The sequence below is a fragment of the Callorhinchus milii genome, unplaced genomic scaffold (genome assembly GCF_018977255.1).
Source record: "Callorhinchus milii isolate IMCB2004 unplaced genomic scaffold, IMCB_Cmil_1.0 Scaffold4, whole genome shotgun sequence".
NCBI lineage: Eukaryota > Metazoa > Chordata > Chondrichthyes > Chimaeriformes > Callorhinchidae > Callorhinchus > Callorhinchus milii.
Genome location: NW_024704745.1, coordinates 13,688,859 through 13,713,344, shown reverse-complemented (window position 1 = coordinate 13,713,344; position 24,486 = coordinate 13,688,859). Strand labels below are relative to the sequence as shown.

At 41.6% G+C, this 24,486-nt stretch overlaps 1 protein-coding gene across 1 annotated transcript in view; it reads left to right on the top strand.

The window, feature by feature from the left end:
• polq (polymerase (DNA directed), theta) overlaps window positions 1-24,486 on the top strand; it is a 34,803-nt gene that overhangs the window by 756 nt on the left and 9,561 nt on the right. Inside the window, exons 3-23 of the mRNA XM_042334044.1 lie at window positions 1,019-1,871; window positions 3,431-3,610; window positions 4,419-4,549; window positions 4,693-4,849; window positions 5,360-5,460; window positions 6,454-6,681; window positions 7,650-7,809; window positions 8,583-8,729; window positions 9,800-10,012; window positions 10,183-10,325; window positions 11,227-11,416; window positions 13,076-13,218; window positions 14,222-14,415; window positions 15,084-15,208; window positions 15,556-15,799; window positions 16,739-19,413; window positions 20,794-20,937; window positions 21,718-21,908; window positions 22,455-22,695; window positions 23,726-23,919; window positions 24,106-24,237. Of these exons, the coding sequence (XP_042189978.1) occupies window positions 1,019-1,871; window positions 3,431-3,610; window positions 4,419-4,549; window positions 4,693-4,849; window positions 5,360-5,460; window positions 6,454-6,681; window positions 7,650-7,809; window positions 8,583-8,729; window positions 9,800-10,012; window positions 10,183-10,325; window positions 11,227-11,416; window positions 13,076-13,218; window positions 14,222-14,415; window positions 15,084-15,208; window positions 15,556-15,799; window positions 16,739-19,413; window positions 20,794-20,937; window positions 21,718-21,908; window positions 22,455-22,695; window positions 23,726-23,919; window positions 24,106-24,237 (6,786 nt within the window). The remainder of the gene's footprint in view (window positions 1-1,018; window positions 1,872-3,430; window positions 3,611-4,418; window positions 4,550-4,692; window positions 4,850-5,359; window positions 5,461-6,453; window positions 6,682-7,649; window positions 7,810-8,582; window positions 8,730-9,799; window positions 10,013-10,182; window positions 10,326-11,226; window positions 11,417-13,075; window positions 13,219-14,221; window positions 14,416-15,083; window positions 15,209-15,555; window positions 15,800-16,738; window positions 19,414-20,793; window positions 20,938-21,717; window positions 21,909-22,454; window positions 22,696-23,725; window positions 23,920-24,105; window positions 24,238-24,486) is intronic.

The window sequence follows — 24,486 nt, the reverse complement described above, 5'->3', positions numbered from 1 at the left end:
GATGGTAAAGAAAATTAAACTACTGAGACTGTCACAAAGGTAAGTTAAGAGGTCGCAGAGTTAGGAGGGAGCAAGAGGTCGCAGAGGTAGGAGGGAGCAAGACTATGGAGGGCTTTGAAGGTGAGGACCAGGATCTTGAACTGTATCCTCTGTGTGATGGGAAGCCAGTGGAGTTGGGCGAGGATGGGAATAATAGGGTCGTAGAGAAAATACATTTTCTTTGAGTGTGGGATGCTAGTGTTAAGTTTTGCAGTGTAATTGCTGAAGGCTTCTTATATTTCACTGAACAGAATAGAAATTGAATTGATGATTCCCATTCTGATGTGGTATTGAGTTTCCTCCAACTCACTACTGTATTCTCTAGCTGTTGCAGCAGATTTCTGAGGTTGAAGTTGTGAATGAATAGCATGAATTATCTTGGGCCCTCAAGTGGCAGACAGTGGTCACAGCATCGTTATGCTTTTCAACTCAACTTCCATCGCATTCATGCTGATCCCAATTATTGATTGATTTGAAATGAATACTCGTTCCACCTCTCTCTTCTCCGTGCCCCCCGGCACAGTTTTTGGACCAAAGTGGCCATTGTTTCGCCCACAAAATATACAGTCAATTCCCTTTACAGTATATTCTGTGAAGCGCTTTGAGACGTCTCGAAGACGTGATAAGGCGCTATACCAAATGCAAGGATTATTGATTACCTTCTTTACCTTCTCTGTCTTTCAGTCCTGTTGTAATGAGTTACACCAGTATTTCAGGCAGCAGTGCCGAAGGACAGAGATTACAGAGAGTTAAACAAAGATTGGGGTCGTGCGGAGAATTTGACCTCCTTGGGCTGAACCATTTTCTACAGCAGTGCAAAGTATTGCAAATAAAAGAACACATTGCTCGTACTGCATTGCATCGCAGCAGGTTGATTTGTTGCCACAGCCAATTTCAGAAGAGTCCAGGCTTCCAAAAAGGCTGAATTCTGAGGATTGGGATTTGCAGACACTGAGTAACGTATCATGTTTTCTTTCAGCTTCCCGGTGATGTCATCCAGCTATTGTGTGGGAGTCCTAGTGTGGTTCCTGACCTCTCTCTGGTATTAGAGGATGAGCTGATGAAAGCAGTCGATGAGCTGGAAAAAAACTGGAGTGGGGGAAGAGCCAGAGAAGGTGCATTAAAAGCCATGAATCTGAATAACATCGAGACAGCATCTAATACTGGTGGACATGTAACTGAAAAAGTCAATAAATTCAAGCAATCCAGTGAAGGCAACAAGAAATGCTCGAGTACAGAGGTTCCCACATTGAAGCCTGGCAGCTCTTTGGACCAGAGAATATTGCAAGGAATAGGATCTCCCGAACAGAACAGGTCTTCACTTGTCACTGCAGAAAAAGACCACGATTTGGCTGTCAAACCTTCATGTAGAGAAACAGGTCACAGTTCTGTTCAACACAATAAATTTCCGCCCAGCGGTGCCGAGAATGGGGAGAGTGCGACTTTAGAGCTGATGACCAGACACAAGAGAGGAAGGCCACCCTCTGTGACCAGCCCAGATTTGGATGCTCCAGTGGGTCCCACTACAAAGAAAATCATGCTTTCACATCACTCCCTAGCAGCCACGACTGGAGCCCGGGCGCCATCTTGTGTTTCAAAATTTCGAAAAGGTCGGCCTGACTTTAAAAGGCAGCTTCAAACCTCCCAGGCCCTGAATGTGAGCCTGAGCACTTCAAGAAGCTCCATGGTCCTCACCCCTGACTGCCATGTTTCAGGGCACAAGAAAAATCTCTTTGCTCTCAATTGTTCCTCGTCTGTGCTGACTCCTCCTCTTGGCCTCGATCAAAGTTCGATCGATGGCAGCAAACTGAGCGAGACCCTGTCAGCAACAGGTATAGTCAGTCAACCTCAGTCAGATTTCCTCTCGTCAGTCCAGGCTTGATAGATATTTACCATAGTCTATTAACTGAAGTGTACACTGTATGGAATCTGTGCTTAGTTTGTGTGTGTGTCTACCTGCCCATTGTTTGAAATGGTTATGTTCAGGCTTCTCTAATCAAGTGAATTCTGCAGTGACTTAACTTCCTGCTTTACTCTGTTAATTGCATCATCTAAGATCCTTGAGATACTGATGCCCTTCAGGTGCTGGTCAACAATGTATTGTTTTGGCTTTGGTTGCTTAAATAAAAGTCAGTAGATACAGTAGGCATAGGATCAATTGAGTTTGGTTTATGTGATTACCAGGACCATTGCCTTAAAAGTCAGGATCTAAAGCATTCACACTGAGAGTAGACTAGCAACTCAAAAATAATTTTTGATCCACCGTTGGCGGGAGAGCCTTCAGCCACTCTGCCCCCAACCTCTGGAATTCCATCTCCCAATCACTCCGCCTCACCCCTTCCTTAGCCTCCTTCAAGTCCCACCTCAAGACCCTCCTCTTCAACCATGCCATCGGCCACCCCCCTTCCCCTCCCCTCTCTGACCCCAGCTCGGGTCTGAAATGCTGTACACTGTCCAGCTCCTTGGGACGTCCTCCCAACGTGAAAGGCACTATACAAATATAATCTTGTTGTTGTCCATGATTTCAAGAACTATTTGCACGGTGAGCAATTAATATAATGTTACGTCACAGGATTCAAAACGATGGCGGGGAGTGGCATTTGCAGTGGGATTCTTCGGTTTCAGCTGCTGATGTCCTCGATGGCCTTCGGTGTATGAAATCAGTTATGATTGACTTGAAAAGATGCTTTCTGGCAACAATACTAATCCAGTCAGAATGACTTGGAGGTTTTAAGATGGCAGCAAAGCTCGGCCCTGGATGTAACAATATAGTGTGGCCACCAATTATGTTGCTTCAGTGACCAGGAAACCACAGTGGAGAAAAAAAATGTTGCTGACATTTTTCCAAGTTATTCCCTTTCTGGAAGCCGTTTGACTCCTTTCTCTCTTTTACTGGTGTGCAGCACCCTCCAACATCGGAGGCAAGTACGGGAGTAATATTTATGTATGAAACTTGACAGTGAATGTTGGCAAGTTATTTGGCCGTGGACCATCGCAGCTGAGCCTGTTCTCACGTCACCTGTAGTCTGTTTGTACACAGGCACTTTTCTAGCAGGGATCTCTGAAGAAAACACTGACTGATTCTTTTTTCATTCCTATCCCAGAGGAATCTTCTATCCTGATAAATATTTAACCCTTGTATGAGACTAAGGATTAAGGTTTTATCTAAATGTACAGTGGGAATGTTTCCAGGTAATGCACAGCTAGATTCTTTGCTAGACATTTAAATAATGGTGGTTTTGTGGGAGTCCTGTCATTCTGAATTGTGGCCTTTTATCTTAGCTAACAACTTATTATTTAGTCTCACTCGGTTGATAATAAGGAATGCTATTGCTGTGTCTGGTACACTTCTCAGTAAATACTGTGTTTTCCTGTCTCAATCTTTTTGCAGGACAATGTGAGTTAGCTGCCCCTGCAGGACAGGCAGAGAAGCTGCTGTTGTGTAACTGGGGGCTGCCTAGAGCGGTTCTGGAGAAATATCGGAGCCTGGGGGTGGTGAGCATTTTTGAATGGCAAGCGGAGTGTCTGACTCAGCCTGGAGTGTTGGAGGGAAAAAACCTGGTCTATTCAGGTAACAATAAACTTTGTCCACTTAAACTGATTTGCTTGAAACAGCAACATGTAAGACTTTAAACTCAGCAGATAAAACTGTCCACTTCACTGTTTTTGTGCAAATCTGAATCAAGACATTGACCTTCACGTGATTTGAACACGGAATTCTGACGAAAGGTCATCAACCTGAAACCTTAACTCATTAACATTGCTCCGTAGATGCTGCCTGACCTGCTGCGTGTTCCCAGCGACTTCTGTTTTTATTACATGTAAAACTTTGTCCACTTCAGCTGATTTATAATGATTTATTGCCGCAGTAATACGTATTAGCAACTAAGATCTCAGTGAAAATTCAAGATGCCTGAAGGATTTGTGGCAATAGAAAGAAAAAGAAAATCTGCAAATGCTAGAAATCTGAAATGAAAACTGAAATGCTCTGTTTATTTGTGGGAAAACCTCTCCTCAAAATCTGTCAAATATCACCCTGCCTGGTTAACTGGATGTGAATTTGTGTTTAAAGTTTATTTTTATATGTTAGTTCACTTAATAACTGGATTGGTACAAAACAGAAATCTAAACATTCAATCTTCAAAGACTAGCACAGTTCATCTAGTGCATTGCCTTTAAATATATATATATACTTGGTTACTCACTATATTTATATATATTATACATGATTGTTGTAATTGCATTGTTTACAGTGGATTAGGTGGGATTTTTTTCACTTTCTCTAGTATCAGGTGTCAGAGGTGAAGCTCAGTGTTATTACGTGATGCTGTGCCATCTGGTCATGTTATTAGTATAAACTTCTGCTCTTTGTGTTGCAGCCCCTACCAGTGCTGGAAAGACTCTGATCGCAGAGTTGCTGATTTTAAAGAGAGTTTTGGAAACCAGGAAGAAAGCTCTCTTCATTCTTCCTTTTGTTTCTGTGGCGAAAGAAAAAATGTATTACCTACAGGTCAGTGAGTAACCAAGTATCCAAATAAATGTCGAATTCCACGCTTACAGCGAGGAACTAAAGATCCATCAGAACTGGCATAAAATCTAAGTTGATTTATACTTTGATGTACTGATATTTTGATACTTTATCTGTTCTATTAGAATATATTTCAGGAGGTTGGGGTGAGAGTGGAGGGATACATGGGAAGCATGTCACCTGCGGGGGGATTTTCATCACTAGATGTAGCTGTGTGCACAATTGAGAAAGCCAATGGATTGATCAACCGAATCATTGAGGAGGAGAAAATGGAGAAACTCGGTGAGCACTTCAAAATGTTTTTAGTGAATGATTTTGTTTGTATTGCACTACCCCTACGGTTGGCTATTTTAGATGGTGAAAGTCGTGGGAAGCAAGTATTCACTATTCAAATGAGAATCCATCAAATATTAGTTGTCGCCTGTTCTTTCGAGCTCAAGTTCTGGGTAAACCCACAAAAGAGTTTTTTTTAAGAAAACCGTAATACGGTTGTTTTTAAAACTTGGACAAAACATGAATTGTCTGCAGATAAGTAGAATTATGTTGTATTCCTTGATAGAGATTCCGATTGTTTGTGGAACACTGCTCTGCGCAATTGGCTGCTGTGTTGCACCCATAAAATACACAGTCACTACACTTTACAGAATACTCTGTGAAGCGCTTTGAGATGTCTCAAAGACGTGATAAGCGCTATATCAAATGCAAGGATTATTATTATTACTACTACAAGGCTTTGGATTTCTGACTTCAGGCCCTAGTGATCTTACTCTAATTTCTGAACTGTGTTCACAGGAATAGTCGTCGTTGATGAATTGCACATGTTGGGGGATTCACACAGAGGATACCTGTTGGAACTTCTTTTAACTAAGATACTGTATGTCAGTCAAAAGACAGCAAAAAGGTAAACTTATAACTGAAAACCAGCCTGCAATTTATTGAATTTGTTCTATTTCCTCTGGCAGATAGTCCAATAATGTGTTGCTCAATTTAGATAAAATGCAGTGTTTTCGTTTATGCTTGTGATTTTCCCATTATGATTTTCTGCCATGTACAGGAGGTTCAGACAAAGACCAGGCAATTTCCCATAGTATAGAAGGAATTGATATCCTTGGCTGCCCTCTTGCTCCTTGTACTGATCTGTTGGAGAACAGCCATCTGTAAATAGTATAAAAGCTATAGAGAGTAGTCAGTTATGGATTCAGAAGAAATATATCTTTTTGTCACTATCTACTGGAATTCTTTGAAGTCTAGCCATTAATTATAATGTACTTGAGATTTCAGAAAGCATTTGATAAAGTTTCACTTGTGAGATTTTGGAATGCTAAAATTCAAAGAAACTATGTTGATTTGCAAGATGGGTTTAAAGCTGGTTTAGTTCTATGAAGCTTTGATGATAATTTGATGCTAGGTGTGGAGTATCCATTTGGGATAGCATTGGATATTATAAAAATAGACTGAGGTTAAGAAATGCACCAATTTTCTGCTCCTGGGTTTGTTGCGGAGTAGGAATAGTAGGAAAAAGATGATGAATGGATATCTGAAGTTTTAGTTTGATTACCTTTAAGAATCAGGGAGCATCTCCTTTAGAGCTTTCCCCCTAGGAGTTAGAGGGGAGTCTGCAATAGTTTAAGATTTGTCTGAGACTTTGAGAGTTGCAGCTGTTTTGACAGATTGACTTTTGTGAAGAAGTTTGATGTAGCATGAAATGAGCTTTGTGTCATGGTGAACATAATTAAAATCATATTATCTCATAAAATGTTGCTGGAAACCAGCTTAAGGTGAACGACATTTAAGTCTCAACGACGTTATAAGGCACTTTTATCAAATGTAAGGTTTATTATGATTGATAAAAGGAGTTAATAGAAGATGTGTGTTGTTATTTCCAGGCAGCAAAGATTGGAGCAAACGAGCAGCATTTCAACGAAGGGGTACAGATTATAGGGATGAGTGCCACCCTCCCAAACCTAGGGATTTTGGCAACTTGGCTAAATGCAGAACTGTATCGTACAAACTTCCGGCCTGTACCTCTCATGGAATGGGTTAAGATCGGGAACTCAATATATGATTCAACAATGACAGTGGTGCGAGAATTTCAGCCTGCACTGCAAGTCAAGGTAGAGATTTCCGTGATATTATTCTCAAGTCAGAGCAGCCTTGGGGAAAAGGTTATTAAAACACTCTTAACTTCAATATTGCTTTTAGGATTTTTAAATATATCAGTAATTGACTTTTTGGACATCATCAGTAGAACTCTGTCATAAAAGCGCTTCATTTGTGATGATAGTTACTGAACAAAACGTGTTGACCAGTGATGTCGGCTCCGGCCTTCTGCATGTCCCCCATGCCATCCGTTCCCCCATTGATGGTTGTGCTTTCAGCCACTACTCCCCGAAACTCTGGAACACTCTTCCTCTATCCCTCTGCCTTGCGCCTTCCTTCCCCATTTTCCTTCCCCATGTTTTCCCCACTACCAGGATATGACCAACCAGGCTAGTACTTTCCCAGCGTTTATATACATGGACAAAATATTAAATATTGATTTCATTGGGTTATATTTGTAAATGAAAATTGTAAAAGATGTTGAACAAAATTGTAAATTTTGCTTTTGGGAAAAAAATTCCCTTCCATTCTTGCCATCAACAGAGGAGGAGGAGGAGCAAGAGGCAGAAAATTGTGGAGAGGGCCTGGAGTAGTCAGGTTTCTTGCCCAGCTGCAGTTGTGATGACTCCCTTCCTTTCCCCTTCTGGATGAATAGCCTGATGACGTGTTTTCGGGGCTCACAAGAGTGTTCCGCCCACAAAATGCACAGTCGATTCACTTTACCATATATTCTGTGAAGCCCTTTGAAACGCCTCGAAGGCGTGATAAGGCGCTATATCAAATACAAGGATTATTATTATATAAGCGTGGACTTTTTGGCAAGGTAGCAAAGAGGAGCTGGTGGCTTTGGGACTGTGTCCCAGAGTGAATTGGTGCCTTCGGTAGTGGTGGTGGGGGAAATTCATATTCTGAAAGAAAAAGTTTCTGTTTTGAGCAGACTATGTTGACCTCTGGTTTGAGTGCACGCTGTGTTTGTCTGTAGGGTGATGGGGATCACATCGTCAGCCTTTGTTATGAAACACTGCAGGGCGGTCACTCCGTCCTGCTCTTCTGTCCTTCCAAGAACTGGTGTGAAAAGCTGTCTGAGACCATCGCCAGAGAGTTTTACTATCTCCAGCAGAGATCTGCTCCTGGTGCTAAGGGTAAGTTGTCCACCTATATTGTACATTACATATTGAAACCTTAGTGAAATAAGATTGTCAGTCACAGACAGACACATTTCAGATCAAATCTGCCTTTTAAATTTCACGGTTGTTTGTACTTTGGAGGTTTTTGACTTGGACCTTGGATCGAATGTGGACATGTATGAATTTGGATGCTTTCTGATGATGGGAGGTCTGAATTTGAAGAGTCCAAACTTCCAGCTACTTTTGACGATTTTGTACCTTCAATTTTCTGGTTTCTTGGGCATTTAACTCCTTCTTTCCTTCTATTTGAGGCATGGTTCCCTATTGACTCTCGAGTACCCTGCCCAAATGGCCATTGCTCATTGTTCAAGTGAGCCTTGACAGTAGCTATTGGCAGGGTGTATGGGGGGGGGGGATGGAAGGTATCACAGCTGAGCTTGACTCTGACGAGACACATACATTCATAGTAATTTTTAGCACCTCTGTTGATTTTTATGAATTCTGTGGTATTTGTAGTTCATAGTTAAAATAATTCATTTTGTTTTGTGTTCTGAGACGCCGTCCGGCGTGGAAGGCGCTATATAAATCCAAGTAGTTGTTGTTGTTGTAAGTTGTTGTTGACGTAGATAAATATCTACAGTATAGGTGTTCCTTCATCACTTATTAGAAAGCTTCAGATATTTTGGGTTGTGCAGTTTTCAGTGATGATTCTTATGATCAGCATCATTGTACAGACACTTTGCTCAGCCTTTGACCTCTGGGTCTCATTTGGTTGTGTTTTGGTGCAGGATTTGTGAAGGCGTCCAGCTTACTGCCGTTCATGCAGGAGGGGGGTGGAGTCACGGAGATCCTGGATCAGCTGAAGAGGTCTCCTGCCGGGCTGGACGCAGTGCTTGGCCGCACTATACCACTAGGGGTGGCCTTTCATCATGCTGGTATTGCAGAATTCTACCTTGCTGTTTTTGCACTTTTCTTGTAAACCTTTTTTCCTTGAATGTCTGAGGCCATATTTTTTTAATGCAATTTCCTGGAATAAACCTGCATTTTGCTTTGACAAAAACAGTCACTGCAGTTGACTTGGATTACCTACAAACTGCTTTCAGATGTTTTGACATAAGGTGCTGTAAAAAGTTCTTTCTTTTTACGTAGCATAGCTTCAATAAAAATTGCTAGATATAGTGAGGGTCATGTTTCTTTGCAGGGAACTGATCCAGTTTTTCTTTGGGTAAGTTGCAATGTTTGTGAGTGTGGAGCTAGCTAAACCTGTGAAAAGGTGTTTCTTAGTTCATTTCTAGGTGTATGACATGAGAATACTTTCAGATACCCCAAGACAGCAGCAAGAAGGTACAGGTTCAGGGTTTTGAAGAACAATTTTCAGATAGACACCAGGAAGTGTTTCATTACAGAAAGGTTTCTCAACAACTGGAACTAGTTCTGAGGAAGAGTGTTAAATGCCATGACCAAGGACTCATTTAAGAAACATCTTGATGCTATGATAGAAAGACAATAGGGTGAGTTCTCTAGAAGGATGAGATCAAATGGGGTGAAAGGCCTTCTTAATCCCATCTTCCTTGCGATCATGTGAGTGAATCAGTATCTAGTTGGCGGGTAATGTGGATTGGAGTTGAGTTGCAGAAAGTGACACTGGGCCAAACTAAGTGATCCTGGACTGTGCATACTCTGAATTTTAAACAAATGGAAATATAAATATAATTTTGTGAAATGTATGTACTTACATCATTGTGTTCACTGCAAGTAACAGCAGTACTGTTAAAAGGTACAAAGAGTACTCATTGTTGCACAGGGATCAGGGTGATGGCTAGCTTGAGAAAACCATCAGGAAATGACATTTATCAGCTGAATTATATCTAGTGTGTTTATGCCATATCATTACCAAATTGAATATTGATATTTGGTAAATCGTGGTACAGTTGGTGAGTGACTGGAAGCATAATAATTGGTGTTTGACTGATGCCCATATTGTTTTACTCTCTTTTATTTTTAGGATTGACGTTTGATGAGCGAGACATTATCGAGGGCGCCTTTCGCCAGGGATTGGTTCGGGTTCTTGTGGCTACTTCAACTCTGTCCTCTGGGGTGAATCTACCTGCTCGCCGTGTGATTGTCAGATCCCCGGTCTTTAATGGACGCCTGCTTGATATCCTCACATACAAACAGATGTCTGGGAGAGCTGGGAGGAAGGGAGTTGACACTATGGGTAAGCGTAGCAAATTGTTTTATGGCAGGGTGATGAAAAATGTTTTTGTTGGACATTATACTCCAGGATAAATGCTGTGGGGAATGTCCCAGATTCCTGACTGTTCAGCACCTTGGGATGTCCTCCCGATGTGAAAGATGCTATGGAAATGTAATTTGTTGTTGTTCCAGGTGAAAGTATCCTTGTGTGTAAGAAAGCTGAGAAATCTAAAGGAGTGAACTTGTTGCAGGGCTCTCTCAAGCCTGTTCGTAGCTGTCTTGTGAAGAAGGAGGGAGAGGGCGCTACTACCAGCATGATTCGAGCTATCCTTGAGGTAAGATGATGGAGGAATAGGAACCAATTTGAGATTTGCTCATCAAAGCCAAGTACCATGAAACATACTGCTTAAAAGGATTGCTATCCAGCCTGGTAAACAGGGTTCTAATCACGTAGGATAGTCAGTGATGAATTGTGTGAAAGTCTCACCTTAAGTTTTGAGAGGCCCTGTGATGGGTTTGTTGTTTTAGGTATAATAATAATTTTTGTATTGGATATAGCACCTTATCACGTCTTTGAGACATCCCAAAGCGCTTCATAGAATATACTGTAAAGTGAATTGACTGTATATTTTGAATATTTTATGGACGAAATGGAATAAAACATGATACGCTGGCATGAGTGAATTTGAATCTGCCTGTTTTTGTTTTGTTGCAGTTTATAGTTGCATTAGCTTCTCTGTGAACAGTCAATTTACAGATCATTATATCGCAGCCTGTTTAATAATTTGTTTATCAACTGAAGTGAAACAAAAACACTAAAAGCATTCCAAGGAGATTCTGCTGCTGGTATTAAAGCAATTTCAGGCCTGGTAATACACTGATGCCATTGATTGGGTTCAAAGATTTATATATGAGAGAATAGAAACTCTGAGGGATGGGGAGAGAAGAGAGGGATACAATTCCTAACACAACTTGGTTCATGAGAATGAACTCTTAGTACATTGGAATTGTATGCTTCGATTTGGTTCATTAATAATAACCCTTGTATTTGACATACTGTTTTATCGTGTTGTTGAGACAGCCCCAAACAACTGCATTGTGATTATGATCTGTACAGAACTGGAACTTGAATAAGTTCTAGTGCAGTAATTTTATTACTGGGTCCACCTGATTTGTGAGGAATATGTTGAATGACGGTCAATTTCTAGCAGCATTATCTCTTTCTCCCTGTTACAGATAATAGTGGGTGGTGTAGCCAGCAGCCCAGAAGAAGTCAGTGCATATGCTTCATGCACACTGCTAGCTGCAAGCTTATGTGAGAGTGAGGCCGGGTCGATCCAGGGTGATGCTATCGAAGACTGTGTTCGGTACCTAATGGAGAATGAGTTTATTCAGATCTTGGAAGAGGAACAGGAAGGGAAAAAAAGTAAGTTATTCCATTAACTTGTTCTATTTGTGTTGGAGTCCTGTAGCTCAGTGGTTAGAGCACTTGCCTCGCAATCGAGATATCTGGGTTCGATTCCCGGCAGGGCGAAACCTTGAGCAAGTTTCCTCCTTACTCTACATGTCTGATGATAATCCCTCAAGAATAAAGAAATAATAAAAAAAATTGGTTACTTCAATCCACGACTGTTTGTGGGACACTGCTGTGCGCAATTGGCTGCCAGATTTCGCCCACAAATATACAGTCAATTCACTTTACAGTATATTCTGTGAAGCGCTTTGAGACGTCTAGAAGACGTGAAAAGCACTATATCAAATGCAAGGATTATTATAACTATAGATGAAAAGAAACCAATTTGCAAATATTTTCAATTTACTGACATAGTGAGCTCCATGTTGCCATAATTTGTCTATTTTACTTTGTGTATTTTTGTTTAAAAACATCTGAATTGAAATAATTAGCCGTCTTCCTATCCCGCTCACAGACTGAGTTTTGTTTGGAATTTTATGTTTTATAAGTTTTTCCCCATCTCCCCTCTCCTGCCCCATTTCAGTTTATTTTCATATAAGTGTTTGACATCTGTGTAATATCACCCTTGACACTGTTCAAATGGCAGTGAAAGAATCTCCTTGGAATGAAGGCACTGTGGATTTTAAGATTTTTCTCTTGTTTCATTTATTTTTTTAGGAAACAATCAGTAAGTTTTTATTTTTGTAGATTTGTCTTTCTTTGTCCACCATTTACTATTCCCAGTAACCTGGGCTGGTGACTTCCTAGAACTCAGTCGATATTTACTTTATAAGCAAGTCTGAGGTGGTGGGTGAGAATTGAATAGAGTTGAAGAGTTGGAATCCTTTGAGCTTCTGATCCCCAGTCAGAGGGGAAGTGTTCCTCTTCCCTATGGGTTTTACCTCTCCTGACTGGGGTCAGAAACTCACATTCTGGGATATGCAGGGGTGGGCCTAACACTCTGCCAATAGTCCAGAAGACGTCAGTGCATATGCTTTGTGCACGTTGTTTATGCGAGTTTATGTGAGAGTGAGGCAGGGTCAGTCCCTGTTTCTTTACACAGAGCCATTCCATTTTCAGAAATTATTGAAGTCTAGCAAGATGCATAGATAAGAAATCGTAAGTATAAATTTAAGGCTGTGGCAAAACACTGCAGATGCTGGATAGCTAAAGAAAATGCTGAAAATCTACAACTCATCCATAATAATCTGAAAGAGGAAGAAATTGAAAAGTTGAAATTACTGTTATAACGCTTTATCAGATTCTGTTGATTTCCGGCATCAAAAAGTTGGACAGATCAGCTATAGTGGAACTTCATTTTCTTAGAGCAATATCATCACTTCACTTTTTCAATATTTGCATTACATTGGTCTTAATTTCTATACTTTTTCAACTCCCCCCCACCCCTCTCTTTTTCCCTGTCTTCTGCAATAGAGAACTGCTTTACATTACAGTTTTTAAGAACCAAAATTATCACATTCTTGGATTGTAGTAATGATGTGTGAAAAGAATACTTTGCACTTTTAAAATCCACTCTTGTGGCAAAACTGAAGTGACCTCACTCAGTAAGACACGAATGTAATATCAATGAATTTATGCATTGCGTCGATTTAATTATTTTCTTTTGAATAGTTCAGCGTTATCACCCTACACAGCTGGGTACAGCCACACTTGCTTCTTCCCTCTCCCCTCCAGAGGCACTGGGAATCTTTGCTGATCTGCAGAGGGCAATGAAAGGCTTTGTGTTGGAGAATGATCTCCATATTCTCTATCAGGTACAGAAGGCATTTTCTTTGGTGTTTAACATAAATATATGTAATCTAACAGAGCAAGCTCCTTGTTGATTTCAATCTCAACCCGTTGTTGTGTCAATGAACAACATTATTGATTGTTCTGAATGGCCCTAGAGCAGATCTGGTGATATGCTGGTTGGTAGGGTACCTCTGTGATTGACAGTTTGAAAGCGTGACCTTAGATTGAAAGTTACCTTAGATTGAAATTGCACCACTCATTGCAGGGGACAGCACAAATCTGTAATGCTTTTAAATCATTCACAGCTTTCTATTTTGTTAATATACTCGATTTGAAAATGGTTGCATTTGAAATTCACAAATATGCCTATAAAATTAACAATAGTTATGAAAGTACAATTTCAGTTGACCAGTGGCTGGAATAGTCTTATTGAGGACTAAATTAAGAGGCAACTGGCTAAATTCTGAGTAACTTAATGTACAGGACAGCTGAGAGAAAAATATAACTCGACATCATTGGGCTCATTTGTTATGGAGGACACCGCATTGTGGTGAGCACATGCTACAGACTTAAAAGTTAGTGAGATCCTTAGGCAGATGGAATAAACCAGTTTAAATATTTGATAACCAAAATAGTGACCCAGTTAAATCACAGTTGAGGGCATACCTTTATTTCTGCTGTTTAAGTTACATGATGTACAATAATTGATGGCAAGTCCAGAAGTTGAGGAGGAACCGTTTTGTTTCAGTTGGACGGAGTTTTCTGTCACTGGGATTGTGTTTTACCTTTAACATTGTACCTAGATCAGTGATGTGTACAGTGATCAGACTCATTAATTAATATGGAGCTATTGAAATATCTTAGTTGCTTGCTCATTATAGAGGTCAAGTTTTCAAACTGAACATCTACACACGGTAGGCTCTGCCTATATCACGAGCAAACTGAAGTGAATTACAGGAAGGAGGTTGAAGAAGGTTTGAGGTTGAAGCAGTAATCTGTTATCTCTCCATTCCATGATGCTCTCAGGTCACACCAGTTTATGAGGAATGGGCGACCATTGACTGGTATCAGTTTTTCTGTATGTGGGAGAAGTTGCCAGGCTCAATGAAGCGAGTAGCGGAGTTGGTTGGCATTGAGGAGGGTTTCCTGGCTCGCTCAGTGAAAGGGAAACTTATAGCCAGGACTGAGAAGCAATACAGACAGATGGCTATTCACAAAAGGTATACAGACTGGGAATATTTTGTAATATTAATTTGGTCTTAACTCCATCTCTGGGCATTCAAAATTCTCTTTTAAAAGTTTGCTTTTCATAGTCTTTTACTTTCTTTTTTTTCCCCCTTAATGCTGGTTATATTCCTCGCTCAAAAGGTGGAATTTTTATTGATGGAGTCGTACAACAGTTCTTAATAAATGATTTATTCCACTAGATCGTGGCTGAAATTGAACAACTAGTGCAGTAGTGGTGACTAAGTTAAACAGCTCTGTTGTCCTCACTCCTGAAGCCTCATTCATGATGTTGCTGAAGTGAATTTTTAAAAAAAATCTATACTCTTAGCTGGTTTTTGCACAGCAGTTATCAGTGGGGTCTAATGTGATCGATTTCTAAAATAATTCCTACATAAGAAATCAAAGTGGGGCTTTCTTCCTGTAAATGGACACAAGCCATTACACCCAATTAAACTGTTTGAAAATAAATTGTCACTAGTCGTATGTCAGTGTGATGCATTTCTGAATTGCTTATTGAGAATTCAGTTACAATTTGTCGCTCCCCTTAAGACTTTAAGCATCCTATAGATATTCCGTGGGCCTTCCCCAGTAAGTTTGTCAGCCTGTTGTGAAGCAAGATTATTCTGACAGACACTCACTCCTTGTTTTCTCAATGCTGCAGATTTTTTACCAGCCTCGTACTGCTTGATCTAATCAATGAGGTTCCCCTTGGAATCGTTGCAAAGAAGTACTGCTGTAGCCGGGGGCAGCTTCAGTCTCTCCAACAGTCGGCAGCAACGTATGCAGGTGAGAGTCAAAAATGATGAACATTCACATTTACAGGCTGGTTTCGACCGTTCAGAATGGCATATTAAGATGTGTAAAGTCTATATGCAAGGCCATTATTAAATGTTTTGCTTCATCTCGAGCTGCTTCTAAACAATGCAATTCTTTCTAAAGCTGCTTCAATAATAATAATAATAATAACCCTTGCATTTGATATAGCGCCTTATGCCGTTGAGACATCTCGAAGCGCTTCACACAATATATTGTAAAGTGAATTGACTGTGTATTTGTGGGCGAAACATTGCAACCAATTGAGACCAGCAATATCTGTGTATGCACTAACTCTTACCATTGGTTCCTTTGGCCAGGCATGGTCACCATGTTCTGTAGCAGGCTTGGCTGGCACAATATGGAGCTGCTCCTCTCGCACTTTCAGAGCCGCCTTAGTTTCGGTATTCAGCGGGAGCTCTGCGATCTGGTGCGGATTTCTTTACTCAACGCTCAGCGGGCTCGAGCGCTGTATGGTGCGGGATTCTTCACTGTATCCGACCTGGCACGTGGAAACCTTCTCGAAGTGGAAACGGCTCTGAAAAATGCCGTCCCATTTAAAAGGTACAGATCTACCTGGGAGAACTACCTCGACACTCGCTCAAGTTGTTGGCATATTATTAAGATGTTTAAACATGTGTACAAAGCCACTGACTAATTGTGAAATGCTGTTCATAGGAGGTTTTGAAAAGAAAAAGCAGACGTGAACTCAGTGGGAGCGAAACCCCAGATCAACTTATTTAATAAAAAGGAAGAAAGAGGAAACAAACCTGTAGGATAGAGTGACAAAATAGAGGGGACACCTTAGGTTTGGAGATGTTAAAGTTGATGATCCTGGGTAAATACAGTAAACTCCTGATACCCCGACCCTGGCTTAACGTGTCACTATTGAATAAGTCATCATACTGTCAATATCCTGGTCGCATTTATTTACGTATTATATATATTATATATATGCATAACTTATCACTCTGGATTATTCATCACTGAGCCCTTTTCCCTTGGATCGATGAGTTATCTGTATAGTTTACTGCAATGCAGAGTAGGGAGGTGGGACGGAAATTTAACTAGCAAACTAGAGGCAGATCAAGTTCATATTTATGAAATCAATTGGAGATTAGTGCATTTTAAGACAGTTGCGATCAAGTGGAAATTAAGGCAAACATTTTATTTTCCTCCCCCAGTTTCCCAGTTAAAGTTCATAAAACAGTAAGAGGATTCTGCTGGAAATTTCCAAGTGCTGAGATTTTTTTTTTAGAAAACATTAGATTTAAAGCAAAAAGTTAATTGAATGTATTGTTAAAAAAAAGTCCATCCGTTCAATTAAATTAAATGTTAAAGTCTTTTGGCTTATCTTAATTATTGATGTCTATTTCTGGCGAATAACCTTGTTCCACTGTCAGCTGTACAATTCCATTCAAACAAACTCTTTTTTTCTCAAAGGAAGCTCTGAGAGAGTGAACTTCAACACAGTCAGTTAATTAATATCTTATCTTTCCACAGTTCCAGGAGGGCAGTAGATGAGAGCGAGGGTGAAGCTCGGGAGCGAAGGGCAACTCGCTGTATCTGGGTGAGTGGTAAGAAAAGTCTGACTGAGAGAGACGCTGCTATCTTGATTGTGGAAGAGGCCAGGAAGCTCCTTCAACAAGATCTTGCCCAGATGGGGGTGGACTGGAACCCTGAGCAGCTGTCAGCTAATTCTCAGCAAGGATTTGCTTTACCTGCCCCTGGGGCTGAGAACAAACCGAAGCTCGATGACGCTCCATCCCTGGATCTAAAGACCGAGGCAGCTGTGAAAGGGCTGAGAGGTTCAGTCTCAGTTGCTAGTCCATCAAAACATGCCGGTGTCGTGACTGATTTAAATTCCATGCGAAGTGGGCAAAGCCTTGTTTCTAGACATTGTCCAGACATGGCTAAAGAGAAGCCCTCGGCTGGTTTGGTCTGTTTCACGAGTGATGGACCCAACAAGAGAGCGGTCAAGAGTTTGGAACCATCTGAAGTTGGGAATTGTGCCCTGGATCAAGGTGAAGCTGTGAAAGATGCTGATAGTCGAGGTGGTGACTCCATTGCAGTGAATTCCTCTCCAGTAAATCAAGCTGCTAAAAGCGACGGGGAAACGGAACAGAAAATTGTTCTGGACCATCCAGCTAAAACTTCCCAGCCAACCCCACGTGAAAATAAGAATGATAATGATCTTAGTTGTAAAGAGTGTGGTTCTGTAACCATCAATAAGACTGGTGATACACACAATCCAAATGTTGTTGGGAGCAAGTCTCCTGAGCTGTATTCTGCCCCAAGAGAGTTTGAGGAAAGCTTTCAGCTGGACTCGCAAACCGAGAAAATGCTGGATCAAGCTTCTGTGGTGTTGTCTGTCTATAAGGATCAGCTAGAGAATGGGAACACTAAATTAACTGTGGGAGACCAATCCACCTCAGGCAATGGCAAGAATGTCAGTGATGTTGAAACAAGCTCAGGGCAACCTGATAAAGCTTTGTCTGGAAGTGAGTCATCCACAAGTAAGCCTACAGTGAGAGTAAAATCTAAGCAAATGCCTCAGTCAAACTTAGGTGCTGTTCAGGTGCAGAGCTGTGGGAAAGTACTGTCCTTCCATTTAACTAAACCTTCCACATCCTCTCCTAATAGTCTCACTCTATCCACTGAAACAAGTCCATCTTCAATGAAAGGGAATGATTTTTCTTTAGTTGATACTCAGCTGGAGAGTTTCATGCAAGGATACCGAACTCAGGCGTTTACTGAAGAAGCAGCCTCACCTGTTTTGGTTCAAGAGGTAAATGGGACATTGAATAACCTAATTCCCAACAGTGAAAAACTTAGTTTACAATCAGGACTGAATGCCAGTCACCCAGTCTTTGAGGATGAGACGTCCCTGAACATGAGTGATAGTTTGCTGTTTGATAGCTTTACTGACTTGCCCCCAGCAGAAGATGCGCTTGTACAGGGTTGTCCACAAAGCCAGCTACCAGTACCCAGGGCAGATGTCACCATTGAAAGCCTGTCTTCCCCATCTTTGTTTGCAGAATTTGCAGGATTACAGGATCAAAATACAATACACAATCCAGCTGGTGAACTTGCTGATGAATGTTTCCGTTGGAATCAATTCTCCTTCGGCCTCTCTGATTTTCAAGATTCCTTCCAAAATTTGGACCCTGTTGTTTGCACGTCGGGGTCTCCAGCGCACAGTGTGGGCAGAGATGTCATCAGTGATTTAACATTACAAGAACTGGGGAAGAAAGTGAATGGTGTAATCGAAAGTTGGAGTAAACCAAAGGAAGGCATGTTGACAAAAGGAAGTGGAGAAGGCTTATTTGATGATTCAACGGAAAGGAAAGTAACGGACGAATGTAACCAGTTGGGGTCAGACACGCTGACCCTGACCCTAAGTCCAGGGTTCAGGGAGGTACTGGATCAATGGCCAGCTCCTTCAGAGGAGAAACCTAATACTACAGAAGATCTACAAAATGATCTGAAAAAGGACCAAGATTTAAAAGGATTCACAGAACCTGGTGGCATACAGGATACAGCTTGTGGAAGCAGGGATGCCACAAATCATCTGATCATTCAAACAATGGGGAAAACATCCAATGGTTCATCACCAGATCAAAGGAAGAAGGTGCCAACAGATGAGCACCAAAGTAATAATGCGCCCCGTTTAGAGATGACTAAGGGCATGGAATGCAGGCCAGACAGTCGAAATGAAGTTCCCCCCACACCTCCCAGTGAACCCGTGACTCCGAGAATCAAAATCAAGTCAACTTCAACAGCAGATCAAAGGAGTTCTGATAAAAAGAGCCAGAAGTGTCCTTTGCGGAAGGAAATTCCTGATGCCTCCGCTCATGAACGTGTTGTTTTAGGTGACGATGCAGGAAAGCTCCCAACTCATCAAAACGTTGATTCGAAAACAGTGGTGAATGGAGATGATGGCTCTCTCATAGACGAAGGCTTTTTACTAGAGTTGTCGCAGGACGCTGTGTTATCATCTTGTGGGCCCTGCAGCGCAGAGACTTTCACCATCATCGATGTGGCTAGCAGTCGGGCACTTTTCCAGACCTTCATTCAGGAGTGGAAAAGTAAACACAGATTTGCACTTTCAGTGGCATGTGAGAAACGGGAACGTGTTCTGTCGCCCGGCTCTGTGATTGGTGGCAGGTTTCAGTCAAGTGAGTACGGTAGCAGTGTTTCTGGAGGCTTACATGTGCACTCAAGCGATACGTACCGTGTGGAGACCAGTAGCTCAGTGGTTAGAGCACTCGCCTCGCAAGCGAGAGATCTGGGTTCGATTCCTGGCAGGGCGAAATGTTGGGCAAGTTTCCTTACTCCACACACCTGATAATAATCCCTCAAGAAAAAAAAATCAATAATAATTTTGTCACTCAATCCACGACTGTTTGTGGGACACTGCTGTGCGCAATTGGCTGCTGCGTTTTGCCCACAAATATACAGTCAATTCACCTTACAATATATTCTGTGAAGCACTTTGAGACGGCTAGAAGATGTGAAAAGCACTATATCAAATGTAACGATTATATTATTACATGTGCTGTGAGTTCCCTGGATGCTGTGGCTTCACTGGAGCATGTTAACAACTGTGTGAATCCCTGGGTTCGGATTGCACTGTAATGTATTTGCCCTGGGTGGGGGGGGTCAGACAGCACCTATACTGCATTCTACATTACCCTCTCAGTGGTTCAAGAGCAGCAGTGGGTGAAGCTGCCAAAAAATTAACCTGTCTGATTTCTATCATGCAGTCGTTCCCCCTCAATTCTTCCCACCCCTGAAATCAAATATTTATTAGTTGGGAGAAGGATCCAACCTGGATGTGATTCTGTCATTATCTCATCAGCTGTCCAAAACTGCATTAAACATGAAGTAACATGTTTCATAAATTTGACATACTAAATAACTGTTCAGAACTAATTATCATAAAGCTGCGGCAATCTTAATCATCATCAAGGATGTTCCTGCCTCTGAACCAACCATGAGGTTGGCCTTGGGGAGGAGATAAGAACATAAGAATTTGCTGGATGCAAATCCAGTTCGCCTTCCAACAGCCTGGCAATCCCATACACATGTCATGTTCCAAACTATACACTGTATCCCAAGATATTAATAAGGTGCTATATCAAATGCAAAAAAAAATATGAATACATTTTTGTTGTCATGGTCATTTAATTGGATTTGCTAAATAAAAGTGTCTGGATGCAGTGAAACACTACCCTCCCTGTCCTCCATCCCTCCTGACCCCAACTCCCAGCTCGGGTCCAAAAAAACCCTGACTCAAATGCCCTGGGATGTCTTCCAATGTAAAGGCTGCTATATAAGTGTAATTTGTTGTTGTGTTGTTGAAAGAGGAGAACCTAGCTCGGACACAAAGCCTGAAGTCCCCAACTGCCTCCGCTTTGAGATGTTTGAAAAATCTGTACATTCAACAAATTACCATTCTACAGTTATAATAATCCTAGCATTTGATATAGTGCCTTATCATGTCTTCTAATTATTTTGGAAGTGCAGTTTATTACAATGCCACATTTATTTTCCAGCTCAGAGTCCGGCAAGGATTTCAACAAAGACTTGTGGGTTTGCAATGAACGGTCACAAAGGCCTGGTGGTGACTGGTTTATGTGTGTGCTGGGGAGGGAAGGACGCTTATTATATCTCCTTGCAGGAGCGTGAGGAGAGTCCTGGTAAGAATAGGGACGTGAGCTGGACAGTGAAAAATTTAAAATGGAGGCTTCTCACAAGCCTTTGTATGTCTCTTTTATCAAGCCTTCCTTCAGTCATCCTTTCCCTCCCCACCCTGTGCTGCTCCCACCCCCAGCTCGGGTGCCATGCTGGACTGTCAAGTGCTTTGGGATATCTTTCAGATGTGAAATCACTAGATAAATATAAATTTGTATTGAATAAATCTCTTTTGATTGTCCTATATAATCTCTAACTAGAATATGCAGCTGAGGATTGTAATTCCTGAACACATTGATAGCTATTAAGTAGGTAATAAACACACGACTGTGAACAAATTATGCCAAACTCATGAACCGATCTGCGTGTATCACCTTAAGAAATACTGTGGGTGAGATGGATTGGGGGCCAGTCTGGCTGTGGTTCTTGATTAGCTGACTGTCTGGCAATAGGTAAGGTGGACCCATGTCACTAATTCCTCCCAGTCGTGTAGTTTCTTTCTTGCGTCAAGAAGAATGTAGTCAATAAACTACATTTATCTTAACTCTCTGGTTTGCAGACAGGAAACTGATGCATGAATCGGCAACAGTTGGGTTGCAAAGTCCCCAGTGAAAATCAATTATTTTAGTAATCGTGAACTTAACAATTAAATCTTTGTGATACCCTAAAGTGTTGTTCGTATAATTGAGTAGCTGTACAAATGCTGAACAATAATTTCACAGGAATTTTCACATTTACTATTTAGGATAGATGTACGTAAAGTAACTTTCACATTTGTTTTCCAGATGATTTAAGCAGCAGCTTGGCCCCTCCTCCTCTGGACCCTGAGCTGTCGGTGACTGAGAAGCTGCTCCATGTGCGGTCCTGTCTGCAGCAGGGAGGCTGCTCCCTCGTTCTCTACGATTTTAAGCTCCACTACACAACATTGCTCCATGCCTGCAGCATCTCCATGGAGGGTGACTTTGAGGATCCACAGGTTGCTTGCTCTCCACTCCACTACCCGCTGTCTCCGCTTGGCTGGCTCTGGGCTCCTGCTTGTCCCTCGTCCCCTCCGCTTCTCCATCAGGGGCTGCACTTTCACTTGCTACGCCCCTAAAGTTTTGGAGCTTTCTCCCCCAATCCCTCCGCTTTGCCCCCTCCTTTAGATCATGACTGAAGACCTTCATCTTCGGCTGTGCCTACAGTAACCTCCTCCCTCCCCTTGGCTCAGCGTCAGGCTCCGCCACTGTTAAATGCTCTGAGACGCCGCCCCACATGAAGGTCACTATATCAATGCAAATTGTTGTTTGATGCTAGAACTGCTTTTTGCAGGAGGCTGGCCACTTATTACAGTGGATTCTACTGGCATTCCATCCTCTGAGGCAGAAGGTTATGGGTTCAAGCAGGACATGAGCTCACAGTCTGGTGCTTTTGAAATGTTTCTAGATGATAAATTGGTATAAAATTGCATGTTTGTTTGCCTAATGCCTGCGCTATTAACAAGTAATTTGGATGTAAGTAATTTTGTGTTTGTCCACTACAGGTGGCCTGTTGGCTGTTGGATCCTCGTGCCAAAGAGAGGACCCTCCATAATATGGTGACCAACTTCCTCCCCCAGGAATTAGCATTACTGCATGGAGTAGGCACTGGCCACGGCATTCAGAGTCTGGGGCTGAGTGCAAACACAGACATCTCTGGTCGTTATAGAGTCTCTGTCGAGTCTGTGCTTGTCTATAATACAATGAATCAACTTAACGTACTGCTGGAGAAAGAATCTCTGCAAGGTATAATGGAGTTTTAGTTCAAGACAAAGGAACATTCAACTCAAGAGATGCTGTGCACTGAAAACATTAGTCACTATGATATTCCCTTTAAGAGAGGATATTCTCATGGCCACTGATTAATGCTTGTTGACGTTATTCCAATCCAAATCAATATTTCTCTCTTATCCAAAGTCACCATAAAAACCCAATTTGTTATTCATCTTCTTGCAGTTTATAGGATATTGCAGTATCCCAGATTAAATAAGCTTTTGGTTTGTAACAGTTACCACTTTTCAAAATGACCTATTATGCAAAGTGTTATGCAACATTTTCACAAGGTGAGAAGATGATTCAGATGCAAGGATTATTTGTTTTTTAATGAAACCTCAAGGAACTTACTAAAATAAACTCATCCTAAATGCCAACTTAGAACCAATAATCATTCCCATGAGTCATTATCAATGTTATCTTTTGCGCTCATTGAATGTAACCTTTTTTTTAAAACGGTAACATTCTCACTTACACTGATACTCCAGTACAATACTGGGGGTGTGTTATACTGTCAGAGATGCCATCCTTCAGATGAGATGTTAAAACTGGAAAGGGATTTTCTTCTGGTGTTCTGGCCAACAGTCCCCCAAATAAAATTGATCATTCACTTCATGGCTGTTTGTGGACATTACTATGTGCAACTTGGCTGCTGGGTTTGTCCACAAATACACAGTCAATTCACTTCACAATAAATCCTGTGAAGTGCTTAGGAATGGGCTGATGTGCAAGGTGCTACATTAAACACAAGTTATATTCTGTAACAACTAAAGGGTTATGTTACAACCTATCACTTGTGAAATTGAACCAAACTAATCCTTTTAATCCTTGTATTTGATACAGTGCCTTATTACGTCTTTGAGATGTCTCAAAGCGCTTCACAGAATATAAAGTGACTTGATTGTATTTTGTGGGCGGAACGTGATAGCGAATTGCGCACAGCAGTGTCGCACAAACAATCTTAAGGCTCTTTTAACCTTGTCCTTTCTATCAATGTTTGCAGGCGTGTTTCAGAATGTTGAAATGAAGTGTCAGTACTGTCTGGTCCTGTTGGAGCTGAATGGAATAGGATTCAGTGCGGCAGAATGTGAGGCTCAGAAACACATCATGCAGGCCAAGCTCAGTGCCATAGAGAAACAGGCTTACCAGCTAGCAGGACACAGCTTCTCTCTGACCAGCCCAGATGACATTGCAGAGGTAGGATGGCAACTTGCATCGAGATTGAGTGCTCTAAAGCCTCACAGAAGGGCAGTGGTGGTGGGGGGGGAGGGGGTGATGTAAAAAACTGGATGTGTTGTGGTGCATTAATCATCACAATTAGAAACTCTGCCTCCTCTTCTCCACATTCACCAAAAATCACGTTTCTTTCACATCCTCCTCCAGGTGTTGTTCTTAGAGCTCAAACTCCCATCCAATGGTGAGATCAACAGTATTAGTAAGAAGACGCTTGGCTCCACTCGGAGGGCAGCAGCAGGAAACCGCTGCAAGTTGGCTACGCTGTTCAGCACAACCAAGGTAACCATTCAGTTGCTGTATGTATATCTGGAAACCAACAGACAATGCCATAGTGATGTTGGGAGGAGATATTGCAATGTTCAGTGCAGTAACATGGATTCCAATGGGAATCTGAGTTCAAGACCTGCATAATTCACCTACAGCTTTCTCACTTGTAGGTTTTTAGTCGTGCTGATTTTTCTACATCAAGGTATGACCCAAAGGTTCACAGTTAGGAGCATGCAATTTTCCTCTTTCTCAAGCATCTAT